Source organism: Rhincodon typus, chromosome 11, assembly GCF_021869965.1.
Source record: "Rhincodon typus isolate 14 chromosome 11, sRhiTyp1.1, whole genome shotgun sequence".
Taxonomy (NCBI): Eukaryota; Metazoa; Chordata; class Chondrichthyes; order Orectolobiformes; family Rhincodontidae; genus Rhincodon; species Rhincodon typus.
In genome coordinates this window covers 36,092,929-36,119,696 of record NC_063342.1, presented here as the reverse complement: position 1 = coordinate 36,119,696, position 26,768 = coordinate 36,092,929, and the positions used below count along the sequence as shown (strand labels likewise).

General features: G+C 40.9%; 1 protein-coding gene across 2 annotated transcripts in view; it reads left to right on the top strand.

The window, feature by feature from the left end:
• The window catches only part of man1a2 (mannosidase, alpha, class 1A, member 2), a 122,826-nt gene that overhangs the window by 25,066 nt on the left and 70,992 nt on the right, over positions 1–26,768 (top strand). For both annotated transcript variants that reach the window (XM_048603235.1, XM_048603234.1), the window contains exon 3: positions 2,866–2,962. In XM_048603235.1, coding sequence (XP_048459192.1) covers positions 2,866–2,962 — 97 coding nt within the window. The remainder of the gene's footprint in view (positions 1–2,865; positions 2,963–26,768) is intronic.

Below are 26,768 nucleotides of genomic sequence, written 5' to 3'. Positions count from 1 at the left end.
CACCTGCCATTCAAGTCAAGTGTAACATTTGATTTGGTTGGATGGCTGAGTTCTGTTGAACTAAAGCTGGCATTAAATTCTGAATCATTCTCTATGGTATTGGAGGACTGTGAAGCTAAATTTATTAATGCTTGCTATTGCACTGTTTAGTGCAGCATTATCCAATTCCAGTCATTTTAATAAAGGAAGTAAACAAAGATATAGATTAGGAATTCACACAACATCAAGTATGACGTCAAGGAACCTTGGCAAAGGTCAAGTCAAAGGGCATCAAAAATAATCAATCTCCTGACTGGAGTTATGCTTAATGCAAAAGAAGATGGTTGTGGTTGTGGAGACTAAGCATCTCAATCTAAGTAGATTGCTACAGGGTAAATCAAGGCTTGCGTCTAAAGCTCAACCATCTTAAATTGTTTCTTTAATAATCTCCCCTCATCCTAACATTAAAGTCGGGATATTTGCTGACAGTTGCAAATGTTGAGTTGCATTTGCACTTTCTCAGATACTGAAACATCCTGTATTCAAGTGCAGTAAGACTGAGACATCATTCATGATCTTACTTGCTGAGTAAGTGCTAAGCAGTGGCTAAATCTGACAAAGGGGCGTTTAACCATGTCTCCCTGACATTGACTGGCCTTTGTTATTGTTAAAATCTGCACCACAAAGGTCCTTGGAATTACCATTGACCGACTGACCAGAAACTCAATGGGACCATGCATGTAAACAATGTGGCAGCAGATCAAAGACTGGGTATTCTGTGGGAAGTGGATCATTTGTGATTCTCCAAAGACTTCCAACACCTACAAGGTACATGCCAAGAATACTTTGGATTGATGTAGTCTATCAGGCTTGAAGATGTTCAACACTAAGACAAAGCAGCTTTACCAATCAGCACTTTGTATGCTGCGGTAACTCACCGCAATTTGGACAGACTACCTTTCAAACCTGTGACCTGTATTGCTAAGAAAGGTGGGGGCATCAGTTATACTAGAACGCTGCCACTTTCAAAGGGTTTACTTCCAAGGGGTTTACCATTTATCCTGACTTGGAAATACATTATGCCAGCTGTGGTCAATATGTTCTTCCTCCCTCCAATTTCTATTATCAATCACACCAGTAGCAAATGCCAAATATCTCTGAGCAAGTTGCAAATGTTGAGACTCAACTTTGTTGCAGGTCCCCTTTCCTTTTGTGAATCACGGCCAGGTTCACTCAGACCTGACCGCTTGCTGAATGTAAGCCATGATCTAACCTGAGGAATATCACTGCTTCCACCTAACTCCTCTCCTTAATGCACGGTGATGCCTGCAGCTTAGATTCCACCTCAACAACTTTGAGTCAATATTTCTTGAGTTGCAAGTGCTTTCTGAAAATGCAGCCTAGGAATGCTCAAGCTCCCATACATTGCAGTTGCTGCATGTCTGCAGGCTGTAATCTGATCTCTCTAAAACGTCCTTGTTTTATATTTAGTTAATTAAAAGTTTTTGTAATTAACTTGGGTTTACTTTTAGATTTTAGAGCTAATTAAACAGAATAAATTAATAAAGTAATAGTTTAGTTTCTAGTTTGAAGTACTTCTGCAATAAGGAACATTAAACACATTTCTTTGCATAAAATTCCCACTCCAGATTCTCCAAGGGCACCATGTGTTTGCACTATGGCTGTAGATATACTGGAATGGGACCAATAGACAACTGATTTATTTTTAAATGACAGCTCCTAAGTAGGTTACATTGCTGTAGATGTTAGATGGATGACTGACTGATAAGCATATATGCCTAATTGCATGTATAATTAAAAGTATGGTCTTTAATTCGCACACAGTATTGTGTGTCTGTGAAACTGAGCTTTTGGGCAAATCATTGTGCTATGTCATTATGAGATTATAAGAAATAGGAGCAGGGGTAGGCCATTCCCTGAGATTATGACAAATCTGTTTTTTATCTTGACTCCACCTCCCTACTTACCCCTGCATTTTAGGTCAATAATCTGTCTAACTCGTCCTTAAATTCAATAGTGAACTGATCTTCCTTATTCTCATGGAAGAGAATTCCAAAGACTAGTGAACCTCTTGTAAGGAGGAAAAATGGGACACTGCTTATTTCAAACACTACCCATGATTTTAGATATCCCCATGAGGGTAAGCATCCCCTAGCATCTACTATATTAAGCCCCCTCTCAGAGTCTTGTATGTTTCAATAAAATCACCTCTCGTTGTTCTGAATTCCAGTGTGTATAGCCCAACTAATTCAACATTTCATCAAAGACAATCTCTTAATTTTTGTTTCATTATTCTTTCATGGGATGAGTGTACTACTGACAAGGCTAGCGTTTGCTCCATGCCCCTAATTACCCATGAACAGAGCAAACCCATTTTAAAGAAGGTGATTAGGAGTCAGCCACATTACTATCGATCTGGAGTCGTTGTAGGTCAGACCTGATAAGCATGATATATTTCCTTTGCTAAAGGGTATTAGTGAACCATGTGAATTTTTATAACAGTTGATAGTTTCATAGTCACCATTTGATGAGATTAGCTTTCAATTCCAGATTTATTGAAAATAAATTAAAAATATAAATTTTTAAACCTGTGTCACCAGAGCATTAGCCTGGGCTTCTGAATTGCTAGTCCAGTAGTGTTATCATTATGCCACAGTCTTTCCCCCAGGAATCAGGTTAGTGAACCTTCTCTGAAATTCTTTCATTGAAACTATTTCCCTCCTTGAATAAGGAGACCAATACTCTACATAGCAGTGTCTGTTTTCACCAATGCCCTGTATAGTTGGAGTGACTTTTTAGGTGTTCTTCATTTTGATTGCTGAAAGCTTGTTAAATTAGCTGAAGACTTTTCTTTCCCTTTTGCAGATGATGAAGCATGCTTGGGACAACTACAGACAGTATGCATGGGGACACAATGAGTTAAAACCACTCTCCAGGAAGGGACATACCACCAATATTTTTGGTAGGTATCTTGGTGTGAAATGTCTGTTGTCTGCATTACATGTTATCTTTTGCTTTTGGTAGCACAGACAATATGAGGATTTGCTTTCAATTTGAGCACTGTAAAGATTGACTAAAGTGTGATTTACAAAATGCAGATGCTGGGAATATTCATCATCCAATAAACATCCGTGCAGAGAGAATTCAAGTTCATGCTTCAAGTTGATGACTTTCCATCATGAGAAGGTCTAGCATCTGAAACGTTAGATTTACTTCTCTCCACAAATGTTGCCTTAACTTGTATATTTCGTGGATTATCCATGTTCACTTAAAATGTGCTTTTACACAGATGTGATTATTATATTTTGTAACTTGGTCTATTTACAAGATGTGCATCATTTAATGAGGGAGGAAGAAACAAGGTAATCAGAGATTTGTTAACGTGGCATTATTTGTGAGAGTGCTACTGATTGATTGTTGTCAAAAATGAGAGTGTACAGAATTGAACATAACCTTGTGACCTGAGTCAGTAAGTAGTTGAAGTTCTGGTTACTGTGTTAAAGGAAAGCTATATTACATTAGAGGTGGGTACAAAAGAGCTTTTCCAGGAATTTTCAGGAATGAGGAATTTTAGCTGCTGGATAGCGTGGTCTGTTTTCTTTGGAACAGAAGAGGATGATGGGTGATTTGTTGAGGTTTGAAAATCATGGGAGGCTTCATAGAGTGAATGGGATGGACTTATTTCTGTTGGCAGAGAGATCAGTAACCTGGTTGGCGTGGGGCATGGAGGAGGGCTAATGAGATTAGTGGAGGAGAAGAGGCACTACATTTTAAGTAATCAGTGCGGCATCCTTCTATTTAGTCCCTGTTTAAGATATATTAAAGATGGTGACGAGTTCAAGCATTTATTCCTACTTTCCCTGGTCTGTTGGGTTGGATCTGGATATCAATAACCCAAGCCATTAACAACAAAATTTACCCAATGTCTTTAATGAAGTACACTATAAAATACTACAAAAGTCTTACCCATGCAATGGTTACAATCACAAGTATTTATGTAGACCTTAAGGAACAGATCAAAACAAGTGATCAGCCCACTTCGTCTCCATTTCCAGTTACTGATCAGATGACTCTGTCCTGAGCTAGCTAACTATCGCTTTGAGGCAAGCTTTCTTGTCCTTTTTTTTTATCCGTCTAAGCAAAACGGTGTGTACTCCCACTATGACACAGCAATTTGATCACTGATAAATATCACAAATGTGTCATCCATCATAGTTCCTCATTAGGACTTGCTTGTTTTCCCTGGGAAGAGTTCGTCTCTTGGTTTTGATTAAACTTTGACCTCGGGCTCAGCTTGCTCAGGCTGTTGCCACTATGTCATCCAGTCAACCAAATGATATTTACACAGCACTTTTCTAAAATCAAACACTCTGTTTAACTGTAGTTAATCACATTATTACACATCTAATTTGCTGTGCCTGCTTTAACAGGACTCTGACCTTTCAGACATACTCTGACCTTTCAGACATACTCTGACCTTTCAGACATACTCTGACCTTTCAGACATACTCTGACCTTTCAGACATACTCTGACCTTTCAGTCCATTACTGTTACAACACATTCCTTCAGAAACACATTAAAATCACTAACCTTTCCGACCATAATCACCTAACCATTAACTTCTCAGTAGAGTAGGCTTCATACATTTTTTTTCCTTATTTCATTTCAAATCAATTAATGAGCAAATTTTAGACAAATATCTACATCAATTATTGGAGTACAAATCACAAAGAGCTAAAGTAACCATTTAATAAAGCCCTCTGACACCAAAGCCCAGTTAAAACAAAATGCAATTATAATAAAATGGAGCACAAGTTATGGCAACGGTGAAATATGATAAAGATACCTTTTTATTTCATTTCTGTTGATCCCTATTATTGGAAAGTTTTCCAGTTAATCTCGTTAAGGGGAATTTTAAAAATCATACTATTCATTGCTTTTAATACACAATAATAAAGCAAGGTTTGAAGTTATGATAAAGTGGGCTACAAAAAGGCTACCACTATTTTCTTTTAAATATAAAAGTAAAACAGTAATAGCAATCTACTAACATTAAACATATTAAAAAAATACTATATTGGTAGTTAAGTGCAAGTTCTTGCTTACTCTGCAAACAGCTAATAACTTTGTGTATAAGCTTATACACTATCTGGATTTTTTTCCAATAACAGTTAACCACAAAGTTGGATGATAATTGCAGGATGTGACCAAGTGTGGCAGTAAATGATGTAGACAGGTGTTGTAATGGGTAAATTGGAGTTGTAAGAACAGTGAAGTAGAAGATAATGGAAGGAACATTCATTTAAAAGGTGTCTGAAATAAAAATCTTCAAAAAATGAGACACCCCATTACTTCAAAAGCAAAACTGGCACATTTGTGGTCTTTACATCCACAAAGATCCTTGGAGAAAATTCTAAAAGCTTGAGTTCAAGATTTTGCTGATCAGATTTCTAAATAAACTGAACACAGCATGAATTAGAACAATTCTATCAATTTTAAGCAGTGATAATTCAAGTACTGAGAAGTTGAAGAGGAAACTTGCAATTCATTGAACAATAGGAAACCATGATTTGCTGCAAACTGGCCAATATAGTACTTTATTTTTATAAAACAGAAAATTGATTCATGCAGTTTTTTCCATTCTTGTTAGTGGGATCTGGCTATGTCAGCAATTTATTGTCCTTTCCTAACTGCCCTTGAGAAAATGGTGCGAAGCTGCCTCCTTGAACTGCTACAGTCTGTGGGGTGTCGGTACACCCACAAATCTGATAGGAGGAGAATTCTGGGATTTTGATCACCAAATACTATTCCAGTAAAATCAATAGACATGGTAGCAGTAAAGGAAATTCCTACCTGAATGATTGATTTCTGAAGAGGTTACATCCCAAATGGGTAGTGGAAAATCTCAAGATATGTTGTGCGTATCAAATTGTGTAAAAAATTAACGAAGTCATGCACAAATAATTAGTAGCTATATTCAATTTCGTGAAGCGTAGAAAACGGCAAAATTTATTTCAGAAGAGGGAAATGTACCATGAGAGCTGCCTTGCAGATCAATGTTGAAATATATACTATTTCCCGTTTATGTCAATGATTTGCATTCAGAATGTCAATGCAAATTTGCAGGCAACACGACACAAAAAAACAGGTAAATTTGAAGTGGATTATGAAATTGGCAGAATCAAAGCAGAATTAGTTGATTTCAACTGAATCTTGGAAAATATGGTGAGGTCCATACGTATATTATATGTTTCTATAGTCGCTGTAGATAAATAGATGAGGCCCCTGACTAGATTCCTTGAAAACATGCGCTTCTTCCTGGCAATTGGCGAACATGGCCTTTAGCTGCATCAAAAACTTTATGGCATTTGCCCATTGTTCCTGTGCTGACTTAAAATGATGCTAATCTGTTTAATCTCGATTATGGGGCCTTAAACAAAAATCTGTGGCGGTAGTGGATGCATTCACTGCAGTCTTCTAAAATTACCTAGATGCGTGAAATATCCCGACACACTAAAAGAAAAAGGAAGTATAACGTCTCTGTTCAAGAAAGGAGTGGGTCAGAATGCAGTGGCCAATTAGCCCAACATCTGTAATTTGGGAAAATGTTGGAATCTGTTAATAAGGAAATGTATAATTTAAATTAAGGGCTTTAGAATGCTATAACACATTCAGTGCGAGTCAGTGGATATTATGAAATCATGCTTCACAAATTTATTAAAGTTCTTTCTGAATGTAACAGACATTGGATAAATGGGAACCAGTAGATGTAGTGATATTTGAATTTTCAAAAGAAACTCATGATGGTGACCCATTAAGGTTATGACATAAGGTAGAAGTCCTTGGTGATGGGAATAATATGAGCAAAGGTAGAGAATTGGCTAACAAATGAAAAGCGCATTCTGAATAAGTCACTCAGATTAGTAAATTAGAATTTAGTGAAGGATGTATATTAGCTAAGCTTGCTAGCAATTAACAGTTGATGAAACAACGAGTTAAGAACAAGGTTTTGGAGTAGATTTGTAGCTTGGGTTGTGGGTTCCAGGATTCCAGGAATTCTCGTGCTTGTCTCTGTCTAGCCTGTCCCAGGATCTTCCAAGATCCTGGGACAGGCTAGGCAGAGACAAGCACGAGAATTCCTGGAAGCATGGCACTCCACGAAGCAGGCTATTAATAAACACATTGAACTCGACCCCATATACATTCCGCTACGGAGGAAACCCAGAAGTGAGGCAATCTATCGCAATGGACCCCAGAGTTTAAAAGCCAGGTGGGAAAACACACCAACGCTTCATCAGAGGCTGCACTGAGGATGTTACCAAGCACGGTAACGAAACGTCTGCGGAACAACAAACCAGCTCGGCGAGCCAACCAACCTCAACGAGTTAAGAACAAGTTTAGATTCTGTAAGGGATATAGATAGGCTAATTTGGTGAGCAAAACTTTGGTGTGTAATGCGGATTTTAAAAAAATGTTGTCTCCTTTGGAATGAAGAATAAGAAAACTGAGTATTGTTTAAATGGATGGAGACCGTGGAATGCTGCAGTGCAGAAGGATCTTGTATGTGAAATTAAAGAAGTCAGCATGCAGGTTCACCAGATAGTTGGGAAGCCATTGGAATGTTGAGCTCTATTGTGAAGAAGATAGAGAATAGAAATTGTGTAATATTACAAAGAACTGCTGATGCTGGAGAGAAGTGAAATAAACAGAAGTAAATTTGTATAACTGTCTGACCCAGCAGTGAAGCTGTACAGCTGACTGCCTCTGCTGTTTAGTTTCAAGTATCTGTGGACGTCGGAGTTCGTCGAAGACAAATAAACAATGACGTTCACAGTTGACCTTGGAGAAACCTGTGTGGGGGAGCCCACAGCAGGGGAGCAGCTAAGTGGCTAGTTTTAAAATGTAACCTTACTGTTTTGTTTTGTCAATCTATAAGTGTGAGTAGAGTGGGTTCTTTTTTGATTATATGTTTTATTGAGATCTGTCTCTTGATTAAACTTAAAAATATAAAACATAGGTACTAAGTTAACCTGGTGTAGTGTTTTAAGAGCAGTAAGATTGTGCTTTTTTCAGTGTCTGTAGAGTGATGAGTTCTTGATGTCAGATGTGGGAGATGAGGGAAAGTTTCCATGTTACTGATGACTTGTCTCTACAAATCCTTGTGTTTGGTTGCAAATCCTATCAGATTGCATGGATTGGTTGGAACAGCAGTTAGAGGTGGTAAGGAATTTACAGGAGCTAGGGGGTATAATGGACGGCAATTTTAGGGAGAAAACCCGCAGATAACAGTCTGGAGGTTACAGGTGGGTTACCTCCAGGAAAGATGGGAGAGGAAGACTGGTGGTGTAGGAGTCTCCTGTAGCTATCCCCATCTCAAATGACTATGCTGTTATGGAAAATGTAGAGGGTGAAGGACTCTCTGGGTAATGGAGCACTGGCAGCCAGGTTTCCGTTACCGAGACTGACTCAAATGTAGCGAAGGGTACGTCAGGTTCCAAGCAATTTGATTATGGTGGGGAATCACTAGTCAGAGGCACGGACAGACGTTTCTGCAACCGACAGCAAGACATCAGAATGGCGTGTTGCCTTCTGGTGCCAGGATCAAAGATAACTCCGAGAGGTGCAGAATATTCTCAAAGGGGAGAGGGGCCAGCAAGAGATCATCATACACATTGGAAATTACAACAAAGGGAGAGAAAAGGACTGGATTCTGAAGAGAGAATATAGGAAGTTAGGCAGGAGTTTAAAAAGGATGTCCTTGAGGGTAGTAATTTCTGAAGTACTCCCGGTGCTGTGAGCTAGTGAGGGTAGGAATAGGAGGATAGAGCAGATGAATGCATGGCTGAGCAACTGGTGCAAGGGAGAAGAATTCAAGTTTCTGGATCATGGGAATTTGGGGTAGAAGTGACCGATATCAGAAGGATGGATTGTACCTGAATTGGAAGAGGACTGATACACTTGCGGTGAGATTTGCTAGAGTTGCTTATGAGGATTTAATCTAGTACAGAGTGGGGGTGGGGTGTGCTTGTATGCAGGGAGGTCGTGAGAAAAGAGATTAGTCTGAGACTAGCGCAATTGGGAAGATGAACCCGGGGCATGGTTAGGAACATGGGACTGGGATATCATAGCAATTACAGAGATATGGCTCAGGGATGGGCGGGACTGGCAGCTTAGTGTTCCAGGGTATAGATGCTATAGGAAGGATAGAAAGTGGGGCAAGAGAGGAGGGGGAGTGGTGTTTTTGATTAGGGATAACATTGCAGCTGTAAGTAGGGAGGGTAGTCCTTGAAATATGTCCAGGGAAGTTATTTAGGTGGAACTGAGAAATAAGAAAGGGATGATCACCTTTAGACTCTTCTCCCCCCCACCCATAGCAGGGAATTGAGAAACAAATCTGTAAGGAGATCCCACTTATCGGTAAGAACAATAGGGTGGTTTTGGTAGGGGATTTTAACTTACACTAGGTCTGCCAAAGTGTTAAGGGCTTGGATGGAGAGGAATGTGTTAAGTATATACAAGAAAATTTTCTGATTCAGGATGTGGATATATCTCCCTGACGGGGGAGCAGTGCTTTGAAAGCTTGTGATTTCAAATAAACCTGATGGACTATAACCTGGTGTCGTGTGACTTCTGACTTTCTAAATTGGAGGAAGGCCAATTTTGACAGTATTAGGCAAGAACTTTGAAAAGTTGATTGTGGGTGGATTTTCTGCGGCAGCAGCGGGAGTGCTGAGAGCGAGGACGAGGGCGCTGACGGGAAGGTAAGTTCTTCGTTTCGGCAGCGGGGCTGAGTGGGAGCGGTCGAATTACGGTCTGGGAAGGTGAGTGAACTGATATATTTGGGTAATGGCTAAACTTGAGACACCACACGTGCAGTGTCTCTCACCCGCCCTCCTCCTCTAACCAAAAAAAAAACTGTGTGTTGATAAGGTAAGGTTTTTCTTCTTTTTTGTCGTGTGCTGGTAAGTAGAGTGATTGGTAAAATTTTTTTTGTTTCATTTATCTATTATTTGATATTATAGTAGGACTAAGCTAAGCTTAAGAGTAAAAATAGCAGGAGATCCCAGACCCGTGTTATGCTCCTCTTGCTCAATGTGGGAGCTCAGGGACGCGGCTGATGTCCCTGACTCCTACACGTTCAGGAAGTGTGTCCAGCTGCAGCTCTTGTTAGACTGCATTATGGCTCTGGAGCTGTGGATGGACTCACTTTGGAGCATCTGCGATACTGAGGAAGTCGTGGATAGCACGTTTAGCAAATTGGTCACGCCGCAGATTAGAATTGCTGAGGGAGAAAGGGGATGGGTGACCAAAAGGCAGAGAAAAAGCAGGAAGGCAGTGCAGATGTCCCCTGCAGTCATCTCGCTCCAAAACAGGTATACCGTTTTGGATACTGTTGGGAGAGATGGCTCACCAGGGGAAAGCAGCAGCAGCCAGGTTTATGGCACCATGTTGACTCTACTGTACAGAAGGGCGGGAAAAAGAGTGGAAGGGCTATAGTCACAGGGGATTCGATAGTAGGGGGAGTAGACAGGCGGTTCTATGGTCAAAAACTAGACTCCCGAATGGTATGTTGCCTCCCAGGTGCAGAGGTCAGGGATGTCTCGGATCGACTGCAGGACATTCTGAAGGGGAGGGTGAACAGCCAGCTGTTGTGGTGCATATAGGCACCAATGATATAGGTAAAAAACGGGATGAGGTCCTACAAGCAGAATTTAGGGAGTATGGAGCCAAGTTAAAAAGTAGGACCTCAGAGGTAGTAATCTCAGGATTGCTATCAGTGCCACGTGCTAGTCAGAGTAGAAATAAAAGAATAGGCAGGATAAATGAGTGGCTTGAGAGATGCTGCAGGAGGGAGGGGTTCAGATTTTTGGGACATTGGGACCGGTTCTGAGGGAGGTGAGACTATTACAAGTCGGACGGTCTACACCTGGGCAGGACTGGAACCAATGTCCTAGGGGCTGCATTTGCTAATGCTGTTGGGGAGGGTTTAAACTAATGTGGCAGGGGGATGGGAACCAAATGAGGAGGTTAGTGGACAGTAAGGAGGTAGTAACTAAAGCCTGTAAGGAACTAGATAATGAAGTCACTGTGACTAAGGGGAAGAGTAGGCAGAGAGCAGATGATGAATGCAAAAGGACAGGTGGTCTGAGGCGCATTCGTTTTAATGCGAGAAGTTAGTAGGTAAGGCAGATGAACATAGGGCTTGGATTAGTACGATGTTATTGCTATTGCTGAGACTTGGTTGAGGGAAGGGCAAGATTGGCAACTAAATATCCCAGGATATAGATGCTTCAGGCAGGATAGAGAGGGAGGTAAAAGGGGTGGAGGAGTTGCATTACTAGTCAAAGGGGGTATCACAGCTGTGCTGAAGGAGGGCTCGATGGAGGACTCGAGCAGTGCGGCAATTTGGGCAGAGCTCAGAAATAGAAAGGGTGTGGTAACAATGTTGGGGCTGTACTGCAGGCCTCCCAACGGCGAGCGTGAGATAGGGGTACAAATATATAGACAGGTTATGAAAAGATGTAGGAGCAACAGGGTGGTGATTATGAGAGATTTTAATTTTCCCAACATTGACTGGGATTCACCTAGTGTAAGGGGTTTAGTTGAAGCAGAACTCGTAAGGAGCATCCAGGACGGTTTTATAGAGCAGTATGTAAATAGTCCAACTCGGGAAGGGGCCATACTGGACCTGGTGTTGGGGAATGAGCCCGGCCAGGTGGTTGAAGTTTCAGTAGGGGATTACTTTGGGAATAGTGATCACAATTCCGTAAGTTTTAGAATACTCATGGACAAAGACGAGAGTGGTTCTAAAGGAAGAGTGCTTAAATTGGGGAAAGGCCAACTATAGCAAAATTCGGCAGGAGCTGGGGAATGTGGATTGGGAGCAGCTGTTTGAGGGTAAATCCACATTTGATATGTGGGAGGCTTTTAAAGAGAGGTTGATTAGAGTGCAGGACTGACATGTCCCTGTGAAAATGAGGGATAGAATGGGCAAGATTAGGGAACCATGGATGACAGGTGAAATTGTGAGACTAACAAAGAGGAAAAAGGAAACATACATAAGGTCTAGGTGACTGAAAACAGACGAAGCTTTGGAAGAATATCGGGAAAGTAGGACCAAGCTGAAACGAGGAATTAAGGGGGCTAAAAGGGGTCATGAAATATCTTTAGCAAACAGCGTTAAGGAAAATCCCAAAGCCTTTTATTCATACATAAGGAGCAAGAGGGTCACTAGAGAAAGGGTTGGCCCACTCAAGGACAAAGGAGGGAAGTTATGCGAGGGGAGTCAGAGAAAATGAGTGAGATTCTTAATGAGTACTTTGCGTCAGTATTCACCGAGGAGAGGGACATGACGGATGTTGAGGTTAGGGATAGATGTTTGATTACTCTAGATCAAGTCAGCTTAAGGAGGGGGGAAGTGTTGGGTATTCTAAAAAGCATTAGGCTGGACAAGTCCCCAGGTCCGGATGGAATCTATCCCAGGTTACTGAGGGAAACGAGAGGCAATAGCTGGGGCCTTAACAGATATCTTTGCAGCATCCTTGAACATGGGTGAGGTTCCAGAGGACTGGAGAATTGCTAATGTTGTCCCCTTGTTTAAGAAGGGTAACAAGGATAATCCAGGTAATTATAGACCGGTGAGCCTGACGTCAGTGGTGGGGAAGCTGCTGGAGAAGATACTGATAGGATCTATTTACATTTGGAAGAAAATGGGCTTATTAGTGATAGGCAGCATGGTTTTGTGCAGAGAAAGTCATGTCTTACCAACTTGATAGAATTCTTTGAGGAAGTGACAAAGTTGATAGATGAGGGAAGGGCTGTAGATGTCATACATATGGACTTCAGTGAGGCGTTTGATAAGGTTCCCCATGGTAGGCTGATGGAGAAAGTGAAGTCGCAGGGGGTCCAGGGTGTACTAGCTAGATGGATAGAGAACTGGCTGGGCAACAGGAGACAGAGAATTGTAGTGAAAGGGAGTTTCTCAAAATGGAGAACTGTGACCAGTGGTGTTCCACAGGGATCCGTTTTGGGACCACTGTTGTTTGTGATATGCATAAATGATCTAGAGGAAGGTATAGATGGTCTGATTAGCAAGTTTGCAGATGAAACTAAGAGTGGTGGAGTAGCAGATAGTGAAGGGGACTGTCGGAGAATGCAGCAGAATATAGATAGATTGGAGAGTTGGGCGGAGAAATGGCAGATGGAGTTCAATCCAGGCAAATGCGAGGTGATGCGTTTTGGAAGATCCAATTCAAGAGCGAACTATACGGTAAATGGAAAAGCCCTGGGGAAAATTGATGCACAGAGAGATCTGGGTGTTCAGATCCATTGTACCCTGAAGGTAGCAACGCAGGGCAATTAGAGTGGTCAAGAAGGCATACGGCATACTTTCATTCATCGGACGGGGTATTGAGTACAAGAGTTGGCAGGTCATGTTACAGTTGTATAGGACTTTGGTTCAACAACATTTGGAATACTGCGTACAGTTCTGGTCGCCACATTACCAAAAGGATGTGGATGCTTTGGAGAGGGTGCAGAGGAGGTTCACCAGAATGTTGCCTGGTATGGAGGGTGCTAGCTATGAAGGGAGGTTGAGTAGATTAGGATTATTTACATTAGAAAGACGGAGGTTGAGGGGCGACCTGATTGAGGTCTACAAAATCATGAGAGATATAGACAGGGTGAATAGCAAGAAGCTTTTTCCCAGAGTGGGGGACTCAATTACTAGGGGTCACGATTTCAAGGTGAGAGGGGAAAATTTTAAGGGAGATATGCGTGGAAAGTTTTTTTACACAGAGGGTGGTGGGTGCCTGGAACGCATTGCCAGCGGAGGTGGTAGGGGCGGGCATGATAACATCATTTAAGATGTATCTAGACAGGTACATGAATGGGCAGGGAACAGAGGGATACAGATCCTTGGAAAATAGGCGACAGGTTTAGATAGAGGATCTGAATCGGCGCAGGCTTGGAGGGCCGAAGGGCCTGTTCCTGTGCTGTAATTTTCTTTGTTCTTTGTTCTTGTTCTGGATATTCGCGGGTTAAAGGGATGGCAGGAAAATGGGAAGCCTTCAAAAATGAGAGTCCAGAGATAGTATGTTCCTGTTAGGGTGAAGGGCAAGGTGGGCAGATGTAGGGAATACTGGATGGCTAGAGAAATTGACGTTTTGGTCAAGAATAAGAGGAAGTATATGTCAGGTATAGACCGCAGAGATCGAGTGAATCCCTAGAAGAGTATAAAGGCACTCGGAATATATTTGGAGTAAATCAGGAGGGAAATAAGATAGCTTTGGGAAATAGGGTCAAGGAGAATCCAAAGGGATTCTACAAATACATTTATGGACAAAAGCAGAACTAAGGAGAGAATGGAGCCCCTCAAAGATCAGCAAGGCCGGCTGTGTGTGGAACTGCCAGAGATCGGGAAGATACTAAACGAGTATGTTGCATCAGTTTTTACTGTAGAGAAGAATGTGGAAGATCAAGAATGTGGGGAAATCAATAGCGACATCTTGAAAAATGTCCATATTACAGAGGTGGTGGTGCTGAACGACTTTGAACGCATAAAGGTGGATAAATTCCTGGGACCTGATCAGGTGTACCCCAGAACTCTGAGAAGCTATGGAAGTGTTTACTGGACCCCTTGCTGAGATATTTGTATCATCAATAGCCACGGGTAAGGTGCCGGAAGACTGGAGGTTGGCTAACATGATTTCACTATTTAAGGAAGGTGGTAAGGAAAAGCCAGGGAACTGTAGACTGGTGAGCCTGACATCAGCAGTGGGCACGTTATTGGAGGGAATCCTGAGGGACAGGATTTGCATATATTTGGAAAGGCAAGGATTAATTAGGGATAGTCAACATGGCTTTGTGCATGGGAAATTGTGTCTCGATAACTTGATAGAATTTTTTGAAGATGTAACAAAGAGGATTAATGAGGAAAGAGCAGTGGATGTGATCTATATGGACTTCAGTAAGGGATTCGACAGGCGTCCTCATAGTAGACTGATTAACCAGTTTAAATCACATGGAATACAGGAAGAACTAACCATTTGGTTACACAGTTGGCTTGAAGGTTGTTGACAGAGGGTGGTGGTGGAGGGTTGCTTTTCAGAATGGAGGTCTGTGACCAGAGGTGTTCCACAAGGATCGGTGCTGGCTTCACTGCTTTTTGTCATTTATGTAAATGATTTGGAAGTGAACATCAGAGGTATGGTTAGTAACTTTGCAGATGACACCAAAATTGGATGTGTAGTGGAAAGTAAAGAAGGTTACCTCAGAGTACATTGGGATCTTGATAAAATGGGCTGAGGAGTGGCAGATGGAGTTTCGTTTCGATAAATGTGAGATGCTGCATTTGGAGAGGCAAATCAGGGCAGGACTTATACACTTAATGGTAAGGTATTGGGGAGTGTTGCTGAACAGAGAGAACTTGGAGTGCAGGTTTGTAGTTCCTTGAAAGAGGAGTCCCAGGTAGACACAATAGTAAAGAAGGCCTTTGGTATGCTTTGCTTTATTGGTCAATGCATTGAGTATAGGAGTTGAGAGGTCATGTTGTGGCTGTACAGGACATTGGTTAGGGATACTGTGTGCAGTGTTGGTCTCCCTGCTATTGGAAGGATGTTGTGAAAGTTGAAAAGGTTCAGAAAAATTTACAAGGATGTTGCCAGGGTTTGGAAGGTTTGAGCTATAGGGAGAGGCTGAATAGGCTACGGCTACTTTCCCTGGAGTGTCGCAGGCTGAGAAGGAGATGTTACAGAGGGTTATAAAATCATGGGGGGCATGGATAAGGAATAGTCAAAAGCATGGGGTGGGGGAGGTGGTCTAAAACTAGAGGACATACATTTAAGATGGGAGTGGAACGATGTGAAAGAGACCTAAGGGGCAACTTTTTCAGATAGAGGGTGGTGCACGTATGGAATGAGCTGCCGGAGGAAGTGGTGGCGGCTGGTACAATGACAACATTTAAAAGGGACCTGCATGAGTATATCAATAGGAGGGGTTTAGAGGGATTTGGGCCAAATGGTGGCAAATGGGACAGATTTATTTTGGAGTTGGATCGAAAGGGTCTGTTTCCATGCTCTACATCTCTATGACTCTATCTGAAACAAACAAAAACAGTTATTGCTGGAGCAACTCAGTGGGTCTGGCAGCATCTGGCAAGAGAAAACAGTTAACATATTGAAACTAATGACCCTTAAGAACTAGAAGCAATTTGGAAAACCAAGATCACCCTGGGCTTCCAGTTACCTGCCACTTGAATGTAGTGCTGAGTTCCTGTGCTAGCATGTATATCTTAGGCCTGTCCGCCTTCCCTTTTTTCCTCTCTCTGCACTCCAACTTCACCAGTCTGCTTCCTCCTTTCCCCTCCATCCCATTGTCAGCTTAAATATCACCTTTTCCTAACTGCTTCTAGTTCTAGAGAAGCGTCATGGACTTGAAACATTGTCTCTGCTTACTTTATATAGATGCCAGACTTGCTGAGTTTCTCCAATAATTTTTGTTGTTATTTGTAATAAAAAATAATGAAATTTTTCACCAGCTGTTTTGTAGATTGATTAAATGAATAGGTAAAACCAGTGTTCTGTGTAAAGTTTTGGTCTCTATAGTTAAAGAAAAATATATTGTATTATAGGGTGTTCAGAAAATGTTCACTAGGTTGATTTGTAGCATGAAAGGGTTTGCAGGAGAGGAAAGTTTGAACAGATGTGTTTGGACTGTAGAATGAGAAATGATGAAATTGAAACACGCTGTTCTAAGGAGATTTGACAGGCTGGTCGCTGAGGCAATGCTTCCCATATGAGGAAGTCTGAAACTAGGGTATGTAGTTCCAGAATAAAGTGTTGTCCATTTAAGACTGGAATCAGGGGGGATTTCTCTCCCATAAGATTGAGTCTTGGGAATTCTGTTAAGATGGACAGGTTTTGAAATGCATATGGGAGTTGAGAATTTATGGAGATCAGGCAGGAAAGTGGACTTGAGGTGAAGATCAGATCAGCCATAATCTTAATTGAATGGGTGAGCAGACCTGAGGGGTCAAATAGACTAATCATTCTGCTAGTTCTTCAAAATTTATATTTTTCAGTGTTTTGTGCAGTCATGTATGTAGCAAAAAGGAATGTGAATTGACTGAAAAATTGAGTACAAATCTGCCTGTTACTCTACAGGGAGCAACAGTTGTAAAAGAAAATGCTGCTTGTATCACTTCTATGAACTGAACTTTGTTAGATTTGTTACAAGGTGGCAGCCACACTTGTGCTCTGGTGGTCAACTGTGTTAAGGATCATTTGGTTTGTTTTAGGAGTCCCAATCTGGCTTGGCAGTCTCTGCTGCATTTGTTGCAAAGGAAGACAGTGGGCTGAGAAGCTGCATGAGTCTCTGGCCTCTATATTCTCTCAGCTTCCTTCTCGGTCGGTTGACCTCCCCATGTGTGCTCACTTTTCTAATGCCTTTCCAGGTAGTCAGCTTCTAGAGGTTCCAACCATCAGCAAATTTCTTCCAGTTTCAATGTTTATCATCTTCTTTGTGGGCTTGCAGATGTCTTTGTTGCAGAGATAGTTATTCATAAACTGGCACTACATGACAATGTTATCATGCAGATGATCTTTGGGTATATGGCTGTCATCCATCTGATGAACGTGGTGACCCAGTGCAGATTTCGTACAATGTGGTTTTTTTAACAATCTGTTCAAATATGTTGTGACACATTTCTGAGGGAGGTTGGATGTGAACCTGGAACTTGTGATTCAGTGAAAAGGATGCTACCACAAGAGCCCTATACTATGTGTGTCTGCTGATGGAATTAGCATGAACCAGAACCCGAGTTGGTGACTTGTCCTGCTGCAGGTTCTCGGACACACCTATGGCATCTCTTGTTATACCGAATCCTTAATTACCTGGAAGTAAAAGTTAAATAATTAATAGTGCTTACTTCTTGCTTCAGTATACCCAGGCAACCCTTGTTTTAAATTTTGGAGATTGTTTTGCCCATTGGAATGGATGCAAAGGAATTGAGGAAGGCAATGACATAGTGGTAATGTGTCTGGACTAACAATCTTAAAAACCCAGGCCAGTGTTCTGGGGAAATGGATTCAAATCCTACCATGGTTAATGTCTTAATTGAAAGTCTTAAGTGGAGAGTTGGTCTAATGATGACTGTATAACCACTGTTATTGATGTGGAAACCCGTCTGCGTCGCTAATGTCCTGCAGGAAAGGAATCTGCCATCATTACCTGATCTCATCTCGCGTGACTCCCCCACAGAAATTGTTTGACTCTTAACTGCCCTCTAGGCACTTAAAGATGGAAATAAATGTTGGCCCGTATCGATGATTGTGACTGGCAGTTACCGGAAAATGTGCCCTCCTTTGTCATTCTCACCTTAGATTTCATCAGCAACTTTGATACATTAGTTTTGGTCACCTTTTGTGCCATAAATATAAATCGCAAAAAATTGAAGGTCACGCGTGGATCCAAGTGGGGTTCTGGGCTAACTTTAATGTGGTGAAAACAGAACTGTGTTTTAATCCCATGGAAATGTATTATCTGGTATGATGTCAAGTCACAAGCCCGATGTCACCACACTGGCACCAATACAGTGGGCGGACTCTGAAATTTTGGAATTAGCAATTATGACCATTTAATCTTCGTTCACAGTTTAATTGACTGCAGTATGTTCTCCCTACTATTCTGAGTTCCCAGCAGGTGAAACAGGCCAGATGGGAATCTAATTTTCGTATTTTCCGTTACAGCCATCAACAAAATAACTGGAGGTAAGGTCTTGTGGTACAGTGGTAGTATCTTATCCCTGGGCCAGAAGGTCTGATTCAAGTTTCACATACCCTGGAGTCACAATATGTGCAGTCAGCTTAATTAAGACAACTAAAGGCTGGTAATGGATTATGCTGGCTTTGGCAGGTGAGGTTGCTGATAGATTCTTGAATGTCTTAATCGTTTGAAATGGATGAATACCTGAATAGTATCCTGGATCTTTTGTGTTACACTGTTTACAAACTGCTGGAGATTGTTGCTCCTCACTGGAGAATGTGAGGGAGGCAGCCAGATGATCAGGGGCCAGGAGTCCTAGGAGATGCATGGAGGAGCCTCAACTCCTGAGAAACAAGGGGCTGCTGAGGGCAGGCAACGTCAGTAACGGAAGTGAGCAAAGTCTGTATCCTGCCAACTCTGTATGAAGGGTGTGCATGGCTTATTTTGCAGGTGACAGAGAGACTGCACCTCAGGAGACTTTGCCTTTCCAGCCACTGTCACTTATTTTTATGGCATGGTTGGTAACTCACCTAATGTCTATAACATTGAATGTCTCAGCAGCTTTGATTAATTTTGCCTCCGTCATTTCAGCCCATGTGCGTAGGTGTTAACTACCCAGCCTGCAACATACCATTGTAACCAGATGTCAATGGATGCTGTATTTAGATGTGCAGAGCAATTCATTGCCTTCACCGCTGACTACTAGAATCAGATGTGAAAAGCTAGCAGAACCTTTTTGGCCATGATAGATTTAAGGGGGATGGTTAAATGCAGCACCAAAATCATCGTCCTTCAGGAAAATCTACGAATTAGGTGCAGGAGTAGAGAGGTCAGTCCTTACAGCCTGCTCTGCCATTCAGTAAGTTTATTAACTATTGTAATTGTGGCCAAAAATACAGTGCTTTCGTATCTACACCTTCTCTGTACCACATAGACAGGCACATAACCTTTGACTCACTTTTAAGTCAAGAGTTCCTCCTCTTAAAAAAAAAAAATTCAATGACCTTGCTCTCAGTGCATTCTAGGAAGTATGTTCCAAAGATTCACAAGTATCTGAAAGGAAGCAGTTTATCTTCAATGCAAGACCTCTCTTATTTACACTGTGGCCCTTAGTTCCAGTCTCGCACAAGGGGAAACATCCTTTCAACATCCATCCTGTCATGTCCTCTTAAGATCTTGTATGTCTCAATAAGAAGACCTCTTATTCTTCTACTCTAATGGATACAGGTCAACCTATTCATCTTTTTGTGATAGCATAACGTCCCCCTCTCAAATAAGAAGTCTAAAACTGCATATGGCATATGTAAAGTTTTCAAGTAGATTTGTAGCTCAGGTTGTGGGTGAGGTTGTAGGCATGCTTGCTGAGTTGGTGGGTTTGGATGCAAACGTTTTGTCAGCCTGCTAGGTAACATTGTCAGTGTGCCTCCGGTGAAGCTTCTATGACTCTATAAGTTTCATTTGTAAAATATGTCATCTGCCAAATTTTTGCTCACTCACTTTAAGGTATCCATACCCTTTGCACACCTTGTGTTTCACAACTCATTTTTCTGTCTATCACAGGATCTCGCTGATTTTATTCATGGTGGTCTTTACTTTATGAAATAGCTTTCCTAAAATTACTGCAATGTGCAAGCATATCTACAACCTCATATGGCATATTGGTTGCGGTCTCACTAGAACCCTGTGCAGCTAAAGTGAAATATCTCCACTTCTATATTCTGTTCACATTGCAATGAATAGCAACATTCCATTTTCCTTCCTAATCATTTGCTGTACCTGCTTTCCAACTGTTCTTGTGAATTATGAATCAGGATGCCCAGATCTTCCAGTACTTCAAACATTCAGCAATTCCCCTTAATTTAATAACGATGACTTTTCTCCTCTTCCTGCTAAAGTTGACAAGTTTACATTTCGGTACAACAAACAAGGGTAGGGCTTATACAATTAATGTAGAGCCTTGTGCAGTGTTGGAGAACAGAGGAACCTAGGGGTGCAGGTACCTAATTCTTTAAAGTTTGCGCATCACATAGACAGGGTGGTTAAAAAGGCATTTGGCACAGTTGCCTTCATTGCTCAGCCCTTTTGACTACAGGAGTTGGGATGTTATATTGAGGTTGTACAAGATGTTGGTTAGGCCTCTTCTGTGTCCAGTTCTGGTCGCCCGGTTATAGAAGAGGGTTCAGAAGAGATTTACCAGGATGTTGGTCGGTTTGGAAGGTTTGAGTTATAGAGAAAGGCTGGGACTTCTCATGGAGCGTAGGAGGTTGAGAGGGAACCTGATAGAAGTTTATAAAATAATGAGGTGTATAGATAGAGTTAACAGTAGTTATCTTTTCCCTAGGATGGGGGTGTTTCAAGACTAGGGAGCATCTTTTTCATGAGAGAGGAGAGGGATTTTAAAAAGTTACAGGGGCAAATTTTTTACACACAGGGTGGTTTGCATGTGGAATGAACTCCCTGAGGAAGTGGTGGATGTGGGTACAATTTTAAAAGACGTTTGCATAAGTATATGAATAGGAATGGTTTGGGGGGATATGGGTCAGGAGCAGGCAGGTAGGACTAGTTTAGTTTGGAAACATGTTCAACGTGGCCTTGTTGGACCGAAAGATCTGTTTCTGTGCTGTATGACTGTACGACTCTATTAGTTCCGTCTGTCAAATAGGCCATCTGCCAAATTTTTTCTCATTCTCTTAAGGTATCGATATCCTTTGCACACCTTTCACAACTCATTTTTCTGTCTATCACAGGATCTCATTGGTTTTAGTCGTGGAGGTTTTTATTTAATGAAATAGCTTCCCTAAAGTTACTGCAATTACTGCAACGTGTGACAACAATTAACAACTTTAAAGATGTATCATGAGAAGTCCTGACTAAGAAAGCTACACTTGTATTTATATACATATTGCATAAGCAGGTTGTTCTCAAGTGTTTCACAGCTAATGAAATAATATTTGAAGTGTTTTCATTGTTGTATTGTAGGAAATACAGCAATCAATTTGCATATTGCAAGCTCTCTCAAACAATGATATGATCCATAACCAGATAATCTGCTTTAGTAAAAGTCACATGACACAAAACCATGTCAGGGGCTCCTGTATTTGAATCCTATGATTTCCTTCTGGGTTGTGGTATGCCTTCTCATGCCTGGACAACTTGCTGTCTGGCCCAACGGGTGAGCAGTGCACTTTGCAGGAACCCAATTGGCCATCAACCTGACCATCGGCCATTAATTGACCAGTCTGCGCGTTATTGCGTGGTCTCAAAAGCAGTGGCTAGTATCAGTAATCCATACATTTCTTCAGCCCTGGTTGTTAACCTAATAATTCAAAAACGTCCCATTCATCCCTCTCTACTTCCTGTCCATGAACCAATTTTCCATCAATGCTAATATGTTACCCTAACTCAGTGTACCCTTGTGTTTTACCTGTTGTGTGTCACTTTATTTAATTTTATTTTGGAAATTCAAGTGTAATCCATCTTCAGACTCCATTTTGTCTATTCTAATACTAATATCCTCAAAAGCGTCTGGCAAATTTGTCCAACACAATTTCCCTTTCAAAGCCATGTTGACTTTATCTGATCATACTATGATGTTTTCAGTATATGATTAAGATGGTTTAATAATCAATTTCAGCATTTGTGGACAGCTGTTGACAAGATAACTGGCCTGTCATTCCATTTTTCCTCCTCCTCCTTTCTTGAATATTGGTGGTACTTTTGCTGATTTCCGGTCTACTGGGATATTCCAGAGTCTAAGGAATTCTGAAAAATTATACGTGCATTCACTAACTTTGCTGCTATGCCTTTTAAACCGAAAGGATCTAGTGAATCTGGTTCTGGGGACTTATTGGCACTTAGCCCTTTAAAATTCTGCTTAAACTTGTTCTCTGCTAATATGAATTGCTTAATTCTACCCTTGGTTGCCCTGTATATCTGGTGTGTCCTCTACCGTGAGAACAGACACAAAATATTTGGTCAACATCTCCTATTTTGTCAAACCGCATGATGATTTCTCCTGTCTCTAAGGAGCCTTACTTTGGTCTTTTTATATATGTATAGTTCTAAAACTCTTGCTATTTGTTTTTGTATTCTGGGTTAGCTTATGTTCTATCCTATCATGTTTCCCTTTTTAATCAATCCTCTTATTACCCTTTGCTTTCTAAAGCTCTCTCAAACTTCAGGCAAATGATTTATTTTCACAACATTATAAGTCTTTCCTTTGAATTCAGTGCTATTCTGAATTAGATTTTCTATTTGAATTCTGTATTTTGATAGAACATAACTGTTGTTATGCCTTTGAATGATTATGAACTTAATTTTTATTGTGATTACTTTTTCCATGGAAAATTCTTTACTGTTAGGTAACCAGTTGGTATTGTCATGTTACGCAATCTAGATCTGATATAGTTTATCTGTTGTTAATTCCACATTGCGTATTGTACTAGGAAGCTTGTAAAAGCATTCCACAAACTCCTCTTCGAAAAATAGTATCCATGTAAAGGCTAGCTTCATCAGCTATATTGCCTTTGTCGCAAGTTCTGGTTATTTCCTACCTTTGCTAAAAGTGTAAGTGCATTTGGGACCTTCATACTGTTTCATGCAGAAATTTCCCGTATTTGTTCCAAATGTCCGCCCACACCATTTGATCTTGAGCCAAGGTCCTTTTGTATGACTGTCCTTCTTTCATCCTTTATTCTCTCTCCTGCTCCTCCTTTTCCATTGTGCTTAGCTTCCATGTTTCTTTGGATGTTTATTTCTTAACCTGGCAACTGTTTGCAAGATTTTCTGGTTTGCGTCCAGAAGTCAGATGTGGGTCCTGACCAGGCTGGGTTCGGAGTAGTCACCTAAAGTCAGTTTTGCCCTGTTGGCTGATTAGTGGTCAGAGGTTGCATTTATCGTCCAATTAAAGCTAGTGCATGAGCTCTCAGTACTGGACAGCTAATATGAAGGAACTTCAACCTGCCATTACCTCCTTTTGAGAGGAGTATGCAGTAATTCAGCATCACTGTAAAGCAGACTGTGTGACGTGTACAGTAAATCATCACTGTAAAGCAGACAAAGAGCGGGCTTTTGTAAGAAGAATGGTGAGAAATGAAAACTTGTAGCAAAGCTCCTCTGCCTGTTTCTCCTTTCAAACCCAAAATGCGACATCTCGGGAAAACAGGTCGGTTTTTTTTTCACAAGTCTTTTGATTGGCCAGGTGGTTTAAATCATGAAAACTTTATTATAGCTGAAGAGTACAGGTTGGAAATTAACTTTCACAATATTTAAAATAAACATCAAGATTAGTTAATTAAATAGAACTGAAATAGCTCGACATGCAAAGTATTGCAGCTGCATGTGAAATCTGATGGTCGCTGCTGTGATCCACAGTGTAGCAAGTGTTGGACTGCTTGATGAATTTTGGCTCAAAGTCAATGAGCTGGTGGACCCTGTGACAGCGGGGAGAGGCGAGTTGTATGGATGCTGTTTCAGGAGACTGTCACACCCCTTAACATACACCAGATTAGTCTGGTCAAGGGAAGGAGGCTCTAACAGCAAGTGAGGCATGTATTAGAAGCTGTAGTTGAACTTTGGAGGATTCTCAATCATTGCCGTTGTTGTTGTTGAGGTTCTTCCTCCTGGTATAGATGAGGTCTCAGACTGCAGGGAGGATGAGTGAACTGACCAAAGGACTGTGGTACAGTGCCATTCAAGTGGAGAGCAAAATAGAAATGCAGTGGTAAAAGGGAATAGCACAGTTAGGGGAATAGATGCTGTTCTCTCTAGCAAAGACAATGTTCCAAATGTTGTGTTGTTTACCTTGTGCCAAATTTAAGGCCATCTCCTCTGTTTGGAGAGGAACTTGGAGTAGAATAGGAAAGATCCAGTTTTTGTGGTCCAAAAGAGGTTCTGTTAGAGATTATGAGCAACTCCAGGACTAAGTATAAAAAGTAGAACTACATTGGTAATAATCTCCAGATTATTAGCTGAACCATGTGCATGTTGGTGTAGGGTAAACAAGATTAGAGGGGCAAATGTGTGGCTCAAAGGTTGGTGTGGATGAAATGGGTTCTGATTCACAGGCAATTGCACTAATACCATGGAAAGAAAGAGTTGTACTATTGGCTCAGGCCTCAATTGAACTATACTGGGATCAATGTTCTGGCAATTCATGTAACAGTGGCTTTAGACTAATTTGTTATATAGGGAATTGATGGGAAATTTAAAAAGTGAAAAAGAAATGAGAGAGCAGAGGTGCGGGATTGTGAAAAGGCAAGCAAAGTGTGACAGGAAGGGGCAGAAAATATAAGCAGAAAAGTGCAGCAGAAATTAGAACTACAATAAATAATAATGATAAAGAACTTTAAGCTTTCATTTTTATCTGAATGAATGCAGTATTTGTAACAAGATAGATGAGTTCACAGCATAAATAGAAATAACTTAATATGATTTGACAGCTGTTACAGACAAATGGTTGAACATGTCCAATATTGGGAACTCAATATTCAGGAGTATATGACATTCCAGAGAAATAGGCAGAAAGGAAAAGGATGTCAAAAAGAAGGACTCAGTGAAAAAGATGAACTACCTGCAGAGTAGAAACGTAGTCAAGCAGAGTATTCAAACAAAAAATAATTGCATACAGAATGGTTAAAAAATATTGGTAGGTCAGAGGTTTGAAAATTTGTTGGGAGCCAGGAGCAGATAACTACTAAATGAGAAAATTAAGAAAATAAATTGCCAAAAATATATCAAAAAAACAGATAAAGTAGCTAGTCAATACAGTATGGAGCTGGAGGAACACAGCAGGCCAGGCAGCATCAGAGGAGCAGAAGAATTGACGTTTCAGGCCTAGAAAGTAGCTAGAGTGAGTGTAGGGTCCTTGGAAGTTGTAACTGGAATTAATGAAGAACAGGGAAATGACAGATAATTTAAATTAATATTTTGCATCGGTTTTCCAAGTGAAGGACACTATATAAAGGTCCTAAAGATATCAGATAAGCAAGATGCTGATGGTCTGCAGTCAACAGTTTTAAAGGAAGTGGGTGCAGATATATTGGAAGCTTTGGTTGAAATATTTCAGAATGCATTGGATTCTGGAAGGATCCCAGTAGTTTGGTAAATTGCTAATCTGATGTCCCTTTCAAGGGAGGAGAAGACAGAGACAAAACAGGAATTATAGGCAGGTTAGTCTGATAGCTATCATTTGGAAATTGCTGGAGTCCATTATTAAGGAAGAAATAACAGGACATTAAGAAAAGCCAAATCTAATCAAATAGATTCTACATGATTTAGTGAAAAGGAAATAATGTTTTTGACAAATTGACTATAGTTCTTTGGGGATGGAACAAGCAGAGTGAATAAAGTGTAGATGTAGTGTACTGGCATTTCCAGAAAGCATTCAGTGAGATGTTATATAAAAAGTTATTGTATAAGATAGGAGCTTGAGCTATTGGGGTTGACGTATTAATATGGATTGGGATTGCGTAACACAGAAGACAGAGATTCAGGATTAAAAAAATCTTTTTCAGTTGAAAGTACGTAATTAATGGAATGTTTCAAGGATCAGTCCGCGGCCTTACATTATGTACTGTCTATATTAAGGACTTAGAGCAGGTGCGGGTGGCATATAATGTTTTCAGATATGCTGCCGGTACAAAAATAGGTGGGAGGACATAAGGAACCTGCAATAGCTTGATGAACTGGATAAAATCGTGACAAATGGAGTTTAAGTAGGAAAGTGTGAGGTCGTGCGCTTTGGGAGGAAGAATCAAAAGACAATTTATTATTTAAAGGGAGAGAGCCTCCAAAAAAGTGTAGCACAGAGGGATCTACGTCTTCTGTGCAAAACTTCCAAAGGTAATGCAAGTGTGGCAAGTAATTAAGGAGGCAAATGGGTACAACATAATTTGCCTTGATATCTGCCTGGTTTCAGTGAAGCCATCTCAACAGGACAGCTATTTCACACTAATGCTCTTGAATTGAAACCTCTTTCCACATCACTCTGTGACCCACAAGTTTA